Source organism: Miniopterus schreibersii (assembly GCF_964146895.1).
Source record: "Miniopterus schreibersii genome assembly, chromosome: 19".
Lineage (NCBI taxonomy): Eukaryota > Metazoa > Chordata > Mammalia > Chiroptera > Miniopteridae > Miniopterus > Miniopterus schreibersii.
Window position 1 is genome coordinate 9,601,175 of NC_138119.1, and position 14,923 is coordinate 9,616,097.

General features: G+C 46.1%; 1 protein-coding gene across 1 annotated transcript in view; it reads left to right on the forward strand.

The window, feature by feature from the left end:
• NOTCH2 (notch receptor 2) overlaps nucleotides 1-14,923 on the forward strand; it is a 126,136-nt gene that overhangs the window by 53,311 nt on the left and 57,902 nt on the right. The window contains exons 4-5 of the mRNA XM_081120352.1: nucleotides 2,801-3,136; nucleotides 12,685-12,807. Of these exons, the coding sequence (XP_080976478.1) occupies nucleotides 2,801-3,136; nucleotides 12,685-12,807 (459 nt within the window). The remainder of the gene's footprint in view (nucleotides 1-2,800; nucleotides 3,137-12,684; nucleotides 12,808-14,923) is intronic.

Consider the following 14,923-nt stretch of genomic DNA (forward strand, 5'->3'; position numbering starts at 1 on the left):
TATCTGTCTTGGTCTTTGTCTTCATCGGTTGCTGAGGACGCTGGTAGTCATCTTTATGGCTCCACCCTGACCCTGACATTCAGACTCATATTTCTAATTACGCAGTGCACATTGTCCTTGGAAATTCAACAGGTACCTCAGACTCAACATGTTGACCTAAATCACGGTTCCCTCCAAGCGCTTCGAACCAGAAACGCCCTCGCCCTCACCCCCTTGGACTCAGTCTCCCAGTCCACCCTCTGAGTTACCTCTCACCTGTCTACTCCTCTCCATTTGCTCTCCTGCCCTGCAGTCGAAGCCCCTGCCCTCTCACCTGGACGCCCGCAGTCATTTCCTAACCGGTCTCCTCGCCTTTGCCCGTCGTGTGCACCTGTCCCATTGCCGCGCCTTTCATTATAAATGCAGATCCTCTCATAAACTCACCTGCTTACGATGCCTTGTGACTTCCCATCACCCACAGGGCCAGGCGCAAACTCCCTCAAATGGTTTCTATGGCCCGTCCTAGCCTAGACCTCGCTTCTTTCCATAGCCTGGCCGCCCCGCAAGCTTCCGGCTTTAGTCACACGTTCATCCTCATCATTTCCTGACAATGTCATATGTCCTGTCGCGTCCATGCTTTGCTGGGAATGTGCTTTTCCGTAATTGGGGATTGCCCAATGCTATTTAAAACTCTGTCTCACTGGCCCTTTCATGACTCCATTAGGCAGTCAGTCTTTATGCTCTGTTATTTTGTGTGTCACAATTTATTGCAATTAATTCCTTACATGTCTCTCATCTGACTAGATTATGGGTTCTTCCAAGGTAGACCTGAGCTTTATTCAAAATGAACCGTGTTTATTAAGTTAGACGAGAAAAAGGAACCATTTTGTCGCTCACGACACCAGTGACTCTGTAAATCTAATGAGCAAAAAAAGAAAAACATACTCAGAAAACTAGACTGGATCAGTCAGTTTGGAATCCTGGCTCTATTGATTTTCCATTAAAGGGCATTGGTAGGGGCAAGTAATAGTTAGGGTGATCCATTATCTCCGTCATGACTGTAATAGCATCGATGCTGTGAGTCACTGAAGAGATTTGGAGGTTAAGAGAATACAGTCAAACCCTAGTTCTCAAGTGTCTCCCATCTGGAACCCTTCCGTTCTTGACCAAGTTGTTCAGGGGGAAAAAAGTCTTGGTTGTTGAACAAAACTTTAGTTCTACACCTGACAACCCTTTCCTGCTGATTCATCAGCATGACAAAAAGTGTCTCTGGGGCCACAAACAAAGAGAGAATGCCAGTGAGTTTACCTGCTAAACCTCCCATTGTTAACATCTCAGGAAATTGTGCTGTGAATATTTTTGTGGGTTTTTTGTTTTGTTTTTTGTTTTGTTTTTTTTGCTTCTGTTGCTGGTGAAATGGATGATTAGCACAATTTTGAAACATAAAGAGGCCCTCAAGAGTGCTAATGTTGCTAAGGGCGGGAAAGAAACAATGATCACAGGCAATTGAAGAGGTAGAAAAACTGTTGCTGATTTGGATAAATGAAACGCAGTTAGGGAGCAGCAGCCTTCCGAAGGCCCAGACATGAAAAAGCCAAGATGCCACATGCTGACCTCCTGAAAGACACCCCTGGAATGAGTGCTCAGAGGGATTCGTTTAAGACTAGTAGGGCGTAGTTTGATAGATTTAAGAAAATAAGTGTTTGTTTATAGATTAACCAGCACAGTAGACATGTACTGTATATAAGAAAAGTTAAAATGTAATCATTTGGGGGTCTGGAACGGATTAATTCAGTTATTTCTAATGGGAAAAAATGATTCCGCTTTCAAACAGAGGCAGGAAGTTAATGCCCCTACTACGTGACATGTCTGGGAAGCCAAGTTCAGGGACCTTCTATTGCAGTTACAGGCAAACACTCTGATACACGTGGTTGCTGGAAGAACCATTTTAATCTCCTCTCCACCGTAGGTAGGTACCTCTCGGTGGAATGAAGAAAAATAGGGAGAGAAATAGCAGTTTTTTTCATTTTCTCTCTGCCTAGTGCCCTGAGATACATGTTTTGCGCCCACGTTTTTATTGCCCCTTTCCCCTTTGATTGACATTCCGGGGTGGGCAGAGAGTACTTTTGTGTGCTCACGTGTCACCTCGCAAAGGAAAGCTGTCCTGAGTCTCACGTGCTTCCCCAGGGGGTCAAAGACTTGTGTGTTCACTTTGACAACCACTGGGAGTCACGGACTCAGGGTGTTCTCACAGCTTGTGTGTGTGTGTGTTTAAAAAGCTTAAGCTAATTGCAACAAAAAGCCACATGAATCCCACATTTATTAGTAGCATGGGAGTGTTTTTCCCTCTCTGTCTGCTTTGCTCCCTTGGCCTCCTGCCTCAGGACCCAGCATGTTGGAGCCTTGCTGCTTCCTTCCGGTACCTTCCTACCTGAGAGTCCACCAGACTTACCTTTCTAGGCTTTTAAAAAGTCTCATGACAGTTTCTGGTTTTGTCTAGTTTTTATATACAAGGACTCAGAGATTCTTCCTCCCCTTCAAACACATCAAGCAGCATTTCTAGCCAAGCCACGTTTCCCAGAAAATGTGCGCATGTGTGTTGTGTTTACAGGAAAAAGAAATCGTGTTGACCTGTTTATATCCTTCATGAGGTCTGTTTAGTAACTATGTATTGTGGAAAAGATGAATACATTTTGTTCATTCAGAGAGCTGAGGGATTCTCCGTGCAGTGACCCCCGATGTCACCCACTGGGGGGGTGGTGAGGATGGGGCCCACTCCCATTTCCAAGAGCAGGACTGAGCTCCGTGACCCTTCTTCCAGGTAAGACGTGCCAGTGGACTGACGCCTGCCTGTCTCAGCCCTGTGCAAACGGAAGCACCTGCACCACCGTGGCCAACCAGTTCTCCTGCAAGTGCCCGGCAGGCTTCACTGGGCAGAAATGTGAGACCGATATCAACGAATGTGACATTCCAGGGCAGTGCCAGCATGGTGGCACCTGCCTCAACCTACCCGGTTCCTATCAGTGCCAGTGCCCCCAGGGCTTCACAGGCCAGCACTGTGAAAGCGCCTACGTGCCCTGCGCCCCCTCGCCCTGCGTCAATGGAGGCACCTGCCGGCAGACCAGCGACTTCACTTTTGAGTGCAACTGCCTTCCAGGTAAGGAGCCCCCCCCATCTCTCACCTGGGATTGGGAGACGGGCCTCCTGCACCCAAGGAAGGTGGCGGGTGTGGCTGGGTGGCTCCCGTAGGAAGCGTCCTTCCCAGCAGGGAAAAGGGGAAGTGAAAATTGTGTGCGAGGTGGGTTTCTGGTGAGGGAGGAGTTTTATGGGCCCAGTGTGGTGTATAAACTGAGCAGGGGGTAATTTAACATGTCAGGGTTTATGATGATGAGTGGCTAGGAAGTTGTTTGTTGTCCTTTTTGGAGAAACAGTAAGAAATTAGAGAAACAGCTGTGGGAAAGGGACAGGCAAGCCTGTGGGATGGAAAGGCACGCCATGAGAAGACCTTGAAAAATAGGTGTGATTAATGAAGTGCTTTAAACCGAATTAGCAGTAACAGGCGATCAAGTTTCCTATTTGCTTTTTACCTCTAACACAATATTTTCCTACCTACTTAAATGGACCCAACCTACGCTTTTGTGATTTTTCTCTGGGCTTCTGGCCCTCAGAACCCTCCCCAGGTACCCTCTCTGACTTGGGGGTAACCCTGCCCTGATCGAAGCTAGAGAATCTTGGAACTGGGATGGGGGGACCTCTGTTAGTCAGTGAACACTGTGTGAGGAGCCCGGGTAGATTATATGCGACACAGCCATACGTCACCTCAAGATGGAAACACTAAGAGGAGCATCGCGTGGGAGCGTGGGGCCCGGCGCGGCGCAGGGGCGGAGAAAGGCGCGGGCGCGGCCAAGTCACTCAACTCCTTGTAAAAACGATGAGAGGGCTGAGAACGGAGAATTTTGATTGGGAACAGAACACGAGCAGCTGGAGCAGATGAATTACTAAGCAACAAAGATTCTGTTTTTATACAAATATCCTCAGTACAAAAACAAGAGGAGGAAAACCGTAGGGCGACTGATGTGTAAAGTGAGCAGAATTGCCTCGGAAAGAAGTTGCGCTCCCTGCTCGTTCCGAAGGCGGATCTCAGATTCTGGTGCCAACGGCGTGGGTCACGTAGGGTGGGAGTGTGTGTTTTATTTTGGGGGGCACTGAAGGCCCCGTATGTTGGTCCCAGGATAAAAGCAAATGCTAATTTACTCGTTTCATTCAGTAAAAATGTGTTCACTGCCAGCTCGGTTCTTGGCACTGTGCTGCGTGCTTGGGCTACGGCGACGCAAGACACTGCAACGTGATAGAAAACCTTATACTATTAACTGGAAGCCACAGAGGAAGCTGTTACTATCTTGCTTTCAGTTTCTCTTTCAACGAGGAAGAGATAATGCTGTCATTTTAGACACTAAATAAACTTTCACTGACATCATGTTACTACCCTCTGCATTATCTTGTATAAAGAATAATTAAGAGATATTTTTCTTCAGTCCTGTTTTTATTTTAAGGGTTAAGGAAGGACATAGAAATGTAAACAATTTAATTTTACAAATATTTCCAATAGTCTAATTCCTCCTAGTCTCCTAAGTGGCCGGTAACTGAGGGTGGTGTGATTTCTTGCGGAAGGCTGAGTGTGTTTTTCAGCTTCGGGAGAGTAACTTTTAATAGTTGCCTAGAACAAGGGGCTCATTTGGCAGCAAAATCCTGACGGGAAGTTTGAGAAGTCAATAAAGGAAGTTTTTAGCTAGGAGTGATTACTCACTCCCAGCGTCTCCGCATTGTTATCCGTTAGCCACGATGAGAACCGTAGGGAATTCTGAGAGTGTGTCCAGGAAAGGATCTGTCAAACCAGAATAGCATCTCCTCCTTGAGAAAGGAAATAACCAGGGATTCCACGGCGGAGAGGCTGCCAGCGCCGGAGCGCCGAGGGCTTGGCGCTCTTACGCTCTGCTTGTAGTTTAAAGCAAGACATTTATTGACTCACTGATGAAGTGTGAGAGTGTGTGTGTGTGGGGTGTGTGTGTGTGTGCGCTGGGGATGCGGGGGGTGGGGGAGATTTGGCAAAGAGAAAACTAATATTTATTTAATGCCTTTTATGAGTCAGGCACTGTGCCAGGTTCCTCTGCATCCATTAGCTCATTGACACAAAACCTTGGGGACAGGTATTCTTTTTTTTCCAGTTTTCCCAGGTGAAGTAACGGCAGGTTTGGAGATGTCAGTGACTTACCCGAAGTTGCCCGGCTGTCACGTGGTCAGGCTGAGTCCCGAAACCCAGGCAGGGTCTTTCCAAAGCCTGTGTTTTGCATCTTGATGCATCGCCCTGCACTGCTTGTCACCCGAAGGTGCTTAGAATATGTATGAAACTTCTGTTAAATGCTTTGAGGCGTTCAAGTTAAAAAGGAAAGTAGGTTCATGTTATAAGAAAAAAGAGATACTCCTAGTTATGATTGACTAGTATTTGTTACATATCAGCCGGTGTAGGACATCTTGCAGACACTTAAAGATGGGTAGGTAGACGAGCTCTTGCTGGCACCCATGATCTGTTAAACAGATGACTTCAGCCTGGACAGTGTATAGAAGGAAGTTAAAAAAGAATGGAAAACAATAGATGATGCAGTAACGAATGCTGTGAATAAATAGGTATTTACACCATTTGTAAAATTTTTATGTTCATTGCCCTTAAGTCCCAGATGGCGTTTGGAAAATATCAACTTTATTTCCACATAGGAATTACTGCCTGGAAGATGATTTGTCCTTTAGAAAGTTTTTTTATTTTTATAAATGCAATACCATTCTCCTTGCCCTTCCCTCCCTCCCTTGCCCTCCACGCTATTCTGAATGACTGAAATGTTACTTAAAATAATCATCACTATCTCAATGTAAATAACACTTATTTGAAGAGAATCAATATTTCACTTCTAAAAATGGGGAAACCAAGCCAGCAGGAGGCAGAGTCGCTTGGGAAGGGATCCTGTGGCTCCCGGGCGGCTGCTTCCCGCCACATCTCAGGCCTTTGCCCTTCCAGCAGAAGCCGCCCCCCCACCCCTCACCCTGCTTCAAACTGTCACCATCCCCCCCAGCCCCCCGTAATTACTGGCCCTTGTCAACTTTTTCTGTAACCCGTATCTCCTTACTATATAATTTGCGGTATATAATTTACTTCATGTGTCTATTGTTTATTGTCTGTCTTTTCCCCTCTCCAGCGTGAAAGCCGGGATCTTTGTTTTTGTTAGTGATGTGTCCCAAACAGCTAACAGCGGTGCCAGGTACTTAACAGATGCAGATATTGGTTGACCCACTGAGTTCAGTAGAGTGTCACCGTTCTGGGCGTGTCACTTTGCTCTTCTCGACTTTTTCCTGGTATCTTGCACCTCAGGCCCCGGTGGGCCCCTCCCTTTGTTCCCATGTCCTCTAACTGGTGAAGGAGCATGTTAGAGGGCTTTTCACTCCAAAAGTCAGTGAGCCCCACATACGTTAGTGATTACATTGGAATGGCTTAATTACAGTTCTCTTCCTGCAAAGGCACTATTGTTTCAGTGAGTCCATCTTAGTTTTATTGTAAGACTCCTGGGAGGGGATTAAAACTGCAAAAATGACTCATCTTGTGTGACAAAGAAAGATGGATTTCTCCATAGAGGGAAGGAAACAGAATATATTTGGGGGGAAACTAATAGACGTAAACCAAGGAATCGCATCTCTTCTCCTCCTTGGATCAGCCACTGTCCGTAGTCCAGGTCTGCGTGAGCTGCCCTCAAGCAAAGCGCTCGGCAGATGCCCTGCGGCGGGACTCTCAGCAGAATAATTTTAACGTAAGGGCAAAGTAGAAAAGAAATTATTGAATCGTTGGGATTCAGTTTTGGGATTCGGGCCAACGAGCTGGGGACAGAATGAGTTAGGCTGGTTTTGCATTTGTGGACACTTTAAAAAGAAAACGGTGGGCCGCCGGAACCTGCTCCTGTGCCTCGCGAGCTCGCCGTTGTAGCGAAAGCCCTCCGCGTACTCTCTCCCTTTTTCTTCCTCTCCCACAGCTTTTCATCCCTCTGCGATTTTTTTTTAAAACTTCATACAAAGCTGCCTGACCTGTCCTCTGCAGATGGCGAGCATTGGTCCTTTGTAAACCACCCCTGTACTTCACGGGGCGATTACGGGACGTGTCCCCGTAGCATTGGCATAAAGCTGGAGCGCGTTCCGAGGCTTAAGAACGGCTGGAGCTGTGCCTGCTTCCTCCCTCACCGGCTGCGCCGTCCTCTCGGCACGGTGGCCGCCGTGTCCTGGCAGGTTTCTGTGGGGCAGATGCAGAGATCTGCCCATTCCCCTTTCCGGGTGCGTCGCGCTAGCTCCTTCGACGTGGGCCCAAGGCCAGTTTTGCTCCATATTCTTGAGGTGTGTCCTGTTCTCCCGGGCTCCGTAGTTTTGCGCACGCTGTCTCCTCAGCTTTCCATCCCCCGCACCTTTTTAGACAGAGCTCATTCTTTACAGGGCGTCAAAGGCGCCTATTTCCCCGAAATGCCTCATATGTCCCCTGCCTCCTCGGGCACTGGAGACCCTCTGGGGTCTTGGGCAACCTCTGGCAGATTATTCATTTTATCTTTCCCAGCAGACACTCCGTGTTTCCCCCCCAGTACCACCAGCTTAGTGCCTGGCACAAAATTGAGACTCAATGAATATTTGACGTGTGAATGAGTTGAATGAGGTCCAGAAGAAAAATCCCTATATTATATCATTTTTTTTTAATGTACTGAATTTCTTTCTTTTGGATCCCTTATTCATTGCCGTGACTCCTTTGGTGATAAAGTTAGAAAGGAAAGTGGGGGACATTAAGGAGACCCCAAGGGAGGCGCAGCCTGGGCGGGTGGTGTAGCCAGGGGGTACTCGGGCCAGTCATGGGGGTCCGGGAGCTCACCCGGGCTCGTTCAGAAGGTGGGAAACATGTGCCAAGAAATGCAGTTGGACCCAGATGGCACCAGGTGCTTCTTTCCCGGGGGTGGGAGGAGAGAGAGCCTTGAAGACTTGTACCTTTTTGCCTTTGTCCCCCGATTCCAGGCATCCCTGGCTTCTTCCTCTCCCTTCCTGAGACCGGGCTGTGCCATCTCACTTTCCCTTTTCGGTCTCTCTTCTGTGCCTCTGCCCCTCGCCTTTCCCCCCTCACACCTCCCGGGCTCTGAAAACGCAAAGACAGGGACGCTCCCCGGAGAGATGCTGTTCTCCGAGTGGGATGACAAGTTCAGGAGACCCTTTCTGCTCCCCACCCTCACTGTCGTTATCCATCAGCCACACGGCCCACAGTTTTATAACAGCGCGGCTGAAAACGTTCCTTCTAAGTTTAATTTCTCTCCTCGTGGCCTTTTAAGGACGTGAATTGGCTTTCAGCAGTAGATTCCTTTCAGTACGGTCATGGGAGCCTCCGTGTGAGCCTGCTGCACCCGTCCCACACACAGGTCTGAGACTCGTCTGCTTCCCTTTCCCCCAAAACCTTAAAAATGTATTTTTAAGAAGCGATTGCACCGCCGCTTTTTCGCAGAAGCCTGACCCACCGCCCTCGCGCAGACTTCCTTGCAAGAATGCGCCAGCTATTTCCAAAAGGAGTTCGGTATCTCTGTTTTTAAAGCATAAATCCTGCCTTAACTTTGGAGAACTGACTTGGCTTCAGTTTTTCTCAGACATGGGAACTTTTGACCTAAGGTCGGTTTTTCAGATTATTGACAGAGAACTCTGAGGTCCCAGAGAGCGTTCCGGCTGGAACTGGGTGAAGTCCCTAGGTCACCCAGACTCCTGCCTACTAGTCAGGTAAGCTTAGGTCGTGCTCCCCAGCCGCCTCATCTGTAATGTGGAAGGATTAGGGTAGACAGTTCCTGAGGGATGTGTTGATCCCGTTGATGAATAGTATTAGCTAATATATGAAGAGCCCTTAAACTATGCATCAGGTACTGTTTTAAGTGCTTTCCCCTCCATATGGGAACTTTACTGAGATGTAATTTGTGTACTGTGTAATTTGCTTTTTTAAAGTGTAAAATTCAGTGGTATTTGGTACATTCACAAATATGTGTAACCGTCAACACAGTCAATTTTAGAACATTTTATCACTCCAGAAGAAACCTTATACCCATTAATAGTCACTTCTCATCCCCCCAACTCCCTTCTAGCACTAGGCAGCTACTAATCTAATTTCTGTCTCTATAGATTTGCCTGGTTATGGACATTTCATATAAATAGAAACACATAATATGTGGTCATTTGTGTGATACGCTTCTTTCACTTAATGTTTTCAAAGTTCACCCATGTAGTTGGAGGTAGCAGTAACTCCATTCCTTTTCATGGCTGAATAATATTCCATTGTATGGATTTACCACGTTTTATTTATTCACTCCTCAGTTAATTGACATTCGGACTGCTTCTAGTTTTTTGGCTATTATGAATAACGCTGCTATGAACATTCTTACACAAGTTTTTGTGTGGACATACGTTTTCACTTCTGTTGGATATATACTTAGGAGAAGAATTACTAGGTGATATGGTAACTATTTGACCTTTTCAAGAACTGCCAGACTGTATTCTAAAGGGGCTGCACTATTTTACGTTTTAACCAACAGTGTATGAGGTTTCCCAGTTTCTCCACATCCTTGCCAACACTTATTATCTGTCTTTTTTTTTTATTATCGCCATCCTAGTAGGTGTGAAGTAATATCACACTGTGGCTTTGATTTGCATTTTCCTAATGGCTGATGATGTCGAGCATCTTTCATGTGCTTATCTGCCATTCGTATATCATTGGAGAAATGTCTGTTCAGATCCTTTACCCACTTGTAACCGGGTTGTCTTTTTATTATTATAACACTTATTTATTTATTTATTTATTTATTTATTTATTTATTTATTTATTTATAGTATTTTTATTATTGTTTTAAGAGCTCTTTCTACATCCTAGATAGAAATCTCTTATCAGATACACGATTTGCAAATATTTTTCCCCATTCTGTGGGCTGCCTATTCACATTTTTTTTTTTAATATATCTTTATTGATTTCAGAGAGAGGAAAGGAGAGGGAGAGAGAGACATACAGAAACATCAATGATGAGAGAGTCACTGGGGATCAAGCCCGCAGCCCGGGCATGTGCCCCGACTGGGAATCGAACCTCGATCTCCTGGATCCTAGGTTGATGCTCAACCGCCGAGCCACGCCCGGCCGGGCCCTGTTCACATTCTTGATGGTGTCCTTTGAAGCCCAAATGTTTTTAATTTTGATGAAGTCCAAACGATCTATTTTTCCTTTTGCTTGTGCTTTTGGTCATATTTAAGAAAGTTTTGCCTAGTCCAAGTCTCAGAGACTTACTCCCGAGTTTTCTTCTAAGAGGTCTGTAATTTTGACTCTTACATCCGGAGTTAATTTTTGCGCGTGGTGCAAGGAAAGGGTCCACCTTTATCTTGCATGTCGATATTTAATTTCCCCAGTACCGTTTATTGAATTAAGTGTGTGTTTTAAAATATCTAGCTCATTTATAATCTGTACAGCAATCCTTTTCGGTCGGTCCTGTTAACTCCCCCAGAGAGGAAAGGTTTGAGCAGCTTGTTCACCCAGGTTCTTCACGGCCAGGGTGAGGTGCAGTACCTGGGTGACGCTGGCAGTTTGGCCTCAGAGGCCACGCTTTAACCACGAGTTAACTCTTTCCCCTCTCTCCTTCTTACCTACCTACCTACTGGCATGGAAGAACTGCCTCAAAAAAACAACCAGTCGGTCATACAAGGAAAACATCTTATTTCTCATATGTTGTGGTTATGCCGAAATGCTTCTGCTTTCTTAATTTGTCTGTGGTCGGTGAATTCAGCTAGCTGTAGCATTGGCTCGAATAAGTTCAGGGCCACAGTTTCCAGTCCTCATGGCTTGGTTGCCAGGGCTTCATCATCTCCCCGACACCCTAGTCAATACCATTTAGTCTCAGTCATCAGAGAATCAGAGTAGGGGGAGGGTGACCATCACCAGTTCTAGAACATAACCAGACCAATCAGACCGCACAAGTTCTCGCAGTGGTAGGCCAGGAGCCCTGTTTCCCTCCCACACTCTAAAGCTGAATGTTTAACTTCTCGAAAGAGCACTGGACTAGGAACTCAGGCCTCAGTTCTTGCTCAGAGACTGCTGCTTGGTGCATCTGTGGATCTGCCCTCACTTTATCATAAACGTTGTCTGACTCAGCCCATCTGTAAGACTTTCATAGACTTCAACAGACACATGAGCTATGATATGATAAGTTTTTATAAATCTGAGTCTACAGAAATTTTGATAGTCTTTCTCAAACTTACTTAGTGATTCATCTGCTTGAATGGCCTGAGTACCAAACACAGAGAGGACCAGAATTCTCTTCAGCCCGGCTTTCACTTACCCCCATCTCCTATGAAGTGATTTCCTTTGGCCTCTGGGAAATTACTTCGGCTACTTGATTTGTACACATTTGCGCGACTCCCGCTACATTCAGAGAAACGAGCCGTGTTCCAGCTTAACAGAGCAGAGGTAGACGACCACAGTAGCTCGTGGTAAGATGTGGTAAGGTGTGACTGATGTCTTTCCCAGCCACCAGGCTGCAAATGCCCCGAAAGCAGGGACCCTGTCTCTTGCATTCACTGTTATATCCCCAGTGCCTAGTATAAGACTCAGTAAGTGTTCTGAGTGTGAGGGAGGAACCTTAGGGATGTTTTGAAGAGGCCCAGTACAAAGTCATACTGTGTTTCAAATCGGGCAATGCTCAGTGAACATTCTCTCGTTTTAAAGCTGGTTGTCTTCTATTTTAATAGCTAAGGAATTTGGTAGCAAGGAGACAGGAGGAAAAGCCAGATACATAAATTACTGTAGTTAGTTAGGGTGAAGTGTGATGTGCTAGTTTCATTTTTCATAAAAGGAGAAAATCAAGAGGAAGGAAGCAGTGCTATAAATGTACAGGAGGGTGGAGAACCTGAAGTGTTGGGAAGTTTAGTTAGTAATAATGCTACCCCATTTTCAGAGAGCTTTTTATATTTATAGTGCATTTGACTTATAATGTGGCACTTAGAGCAACCTAGAAGGGCGGGCCAGGCAGATGGAGGCAGCCTCGTTTACAGACGAGAGAGCTGATTCAGAGTCAGGCATTTACCAAGTGTTAAGTAGCTTATAGGTAGTGAGGTTGAAATTTGACTTTTATTTTCAGACTTTAAGTTCAATATTTTCCTTATGCCTTTTACTCCTGTCTAGTTTTCCCAAACAACCATCCCAAGGAAAAAAGAAAGGAATTTAAATCTAATTAGATAATCTTTTATCTGTTCTTCTCATTAATCTAGCATGGAGCTGGGGTAAATCGAATACTCCCTTTTTTAAGAACCAGTAAATCGCTGTCCCAAGTAGAGATTTATCTTCACTGGGCTTTTATTTCATGAAACACTTTGAAACACTTATGAGGTAACTGTGAAAGCATGCCATTGGCACAGTGAGTCACTTTAACTGTCTAGCTATGCTGGAGGCAAGAGAAGGCAGAGGACTGGGGGATTTTTTTAATGTAGTGAGCCCTGGGCTGAGCAGCTGCAGGCCGCCCGGCTGGAATGATGAAGCCGGTCTGTTCCGATGACCATGCCCTGCGCGATAAGAGGAGATCACTTCTGCACAGATGTCATCGTTTCCTCTTGCTCTTCTCTCACCAGGTTTTGAAGGTAGCACCTGTGAGCGGAATATTGACGACTGCCCTAACCACAGGTGTCAGAATGGAGGGGTTTGTGTGGACGGCGTCAACACCTACAATTGCCGCTGCCCCCCTCAGTGGACAGGTAGGTACAGCGCCCCGAATCGCATTGTCACCGGGCGCAGGCTGTTCCTGAAATAGGCCTCGTCCAGAGGGGTCTGTGCTAGGTCACTGTGCTAACCGTCTGCGTCCTCCTGGGGTCACTTCAAGAAATGTGTTCACAGGGATTTATTGGGCCGTTGCTCTGACTCAGCCCCGTGCTAGGTGCTGGGGCAGATGTGAGAGAGGAGCATTACTGACAGGCTCGGAGGCTCCCTGGGAAATGCAGCCCATTGCCTGGCACAGAGTAGGTGCGTAATAAATATTTGAGAGGAAGAGAGCACGCTTAAGCGCGAAGATATAAATGTTCTCAGCGCACACGCACACACTCTAGCTGTGTGAGGTAATGGATGTGTTCACTAATCTGTTCGTGGTAATTATTTGCAATATATATGTGTATCGGCTAATCACACTGGGTACCTTAAACTTACACAGCGCTACATGTCAGTCATATCTCAGTGAAGCTGGAAAAAAGAAACTACAGCTTGTCACGTTTTGGTGTAGTATCAAAGAATATTCATAATGATATGAAAAGGCTATCAGGATATTCCTCTCCAGCTTAAAACAAAGTACAAGGAAGTAACAGACCTCAGGAGTTCAGAGCTTGTGTGCTCACAGACAGAACTCTCTGGTGGTGTTGTGTCCTATAACTATGCAAAGGGCCGGCGGGTGCTCGATACGCCTCTATGACACCCACCTGCGTTCCTAGTTTGTCCTTTCTGGTATCCTTTTTGTACATAGGATAAAAATAGATTTATTTTTTTTTTTGCCTCTTATATTAGAAGAGTAGTATGGCTTAATTTTACAGCGTCGTGGAGGTTTCCGATACTGTCCTAGGCAGGTTTTCCACTTCTGCTTGAAAGTGAAGTGATTTTTTGCAGACATTTGGATCCCGTTTCTGTTTATTTATCTAACTGAAAGTGGAGACGATTAAGTGATTAAGAACTGAGCCTTTTCGGGGGGGATAAATTGATTGATTTAACGTGGAAACCCAAGAATAAGTTAAGGTATAAAGGAAGAAGCTACAGTACCCGTGAGGGATGGTGCCCACCAAGGCAGCCGTGATGTTGGATTGCCGCCGACACTACCCGGTAGGTAGTGCTACGGGCAGCTAATTATTTAGAGTACTTTTTAGAGCTGTAGGCTGTGAATTAAAAATGTTAAAAGGGTTTAAAACTTCAGTAACACGATTTCCTGGAAAGGCACACATTTCTGCTTTTAATCCCCAAACTGTCCTTATTTAAAACTTTCCCACTGGGCTTCCTAGAATTGGATTTCCCCTAGAATTTCTTCTCGGCGTCCTGATCTTAGGCCTTCCCTCCCAACCCTCTGCTCTTTCTGTCTTGTTCTCTCTTTAGCTTTTGTCATTTCTCCGGTAGTTTTTTCAAAGACCTTTCCCGCCCGCCCCCCCCCCCCCAACTTAAAAATTACCATGAAGCTAATTACAGGACAATAACTGGAAAGACCTGGATTTGTCTCTCCTCGCCTCTCTCAGTGGTATTGGGTGGGCTGAGATACTCGTGAGGAACTTGGCCTCATCTCCACCTGCCCCTTGCCCTATGGCAGAGGCTCTGTGTGCTTCTAAGGCTTCCGATGCCGGTCAAGATGGACCGATATTGTGATTTTGTTGTAGGTGTTTTCATTGATACCACACTCCGTTTCCTGGTTTAATATTAATGAGGGAGACCCAATCTTAGGGGGAGCTTTCCCAGGGAAATGACAGTTTACCAACGTGTCTTACCCCAGGACGTTTAATAAATATCTCTTTCCTGTGAAGGCCCTTGTAAGATGTTTCTCTCTCCACGTGCTCTTGTATTTCTGTAGGAGGGGTGGCAGAAATGATGGGTAAGTTCAGCGTGGCCGTATTTATTTATTTTCTATCCGCTGTCATTTAAAGTGGCCCTCAGCCTTTGGCTTCTCACCACAGTTTTCCTTCCTCTGTTTCGCTCCTCCCAGTTCTTTGCTTTCCAGTGACAACCTTGTGTGTTGCTGTTCTCATCACCGACAGGATCAAGTCCAAGGTTCTTCCACTTCATGTGAATGGAGTCCTTCCTGGCCTCAGCCCCGTCTGCTTCTCCAAGCTTTTTGTGCATGCAGCACTA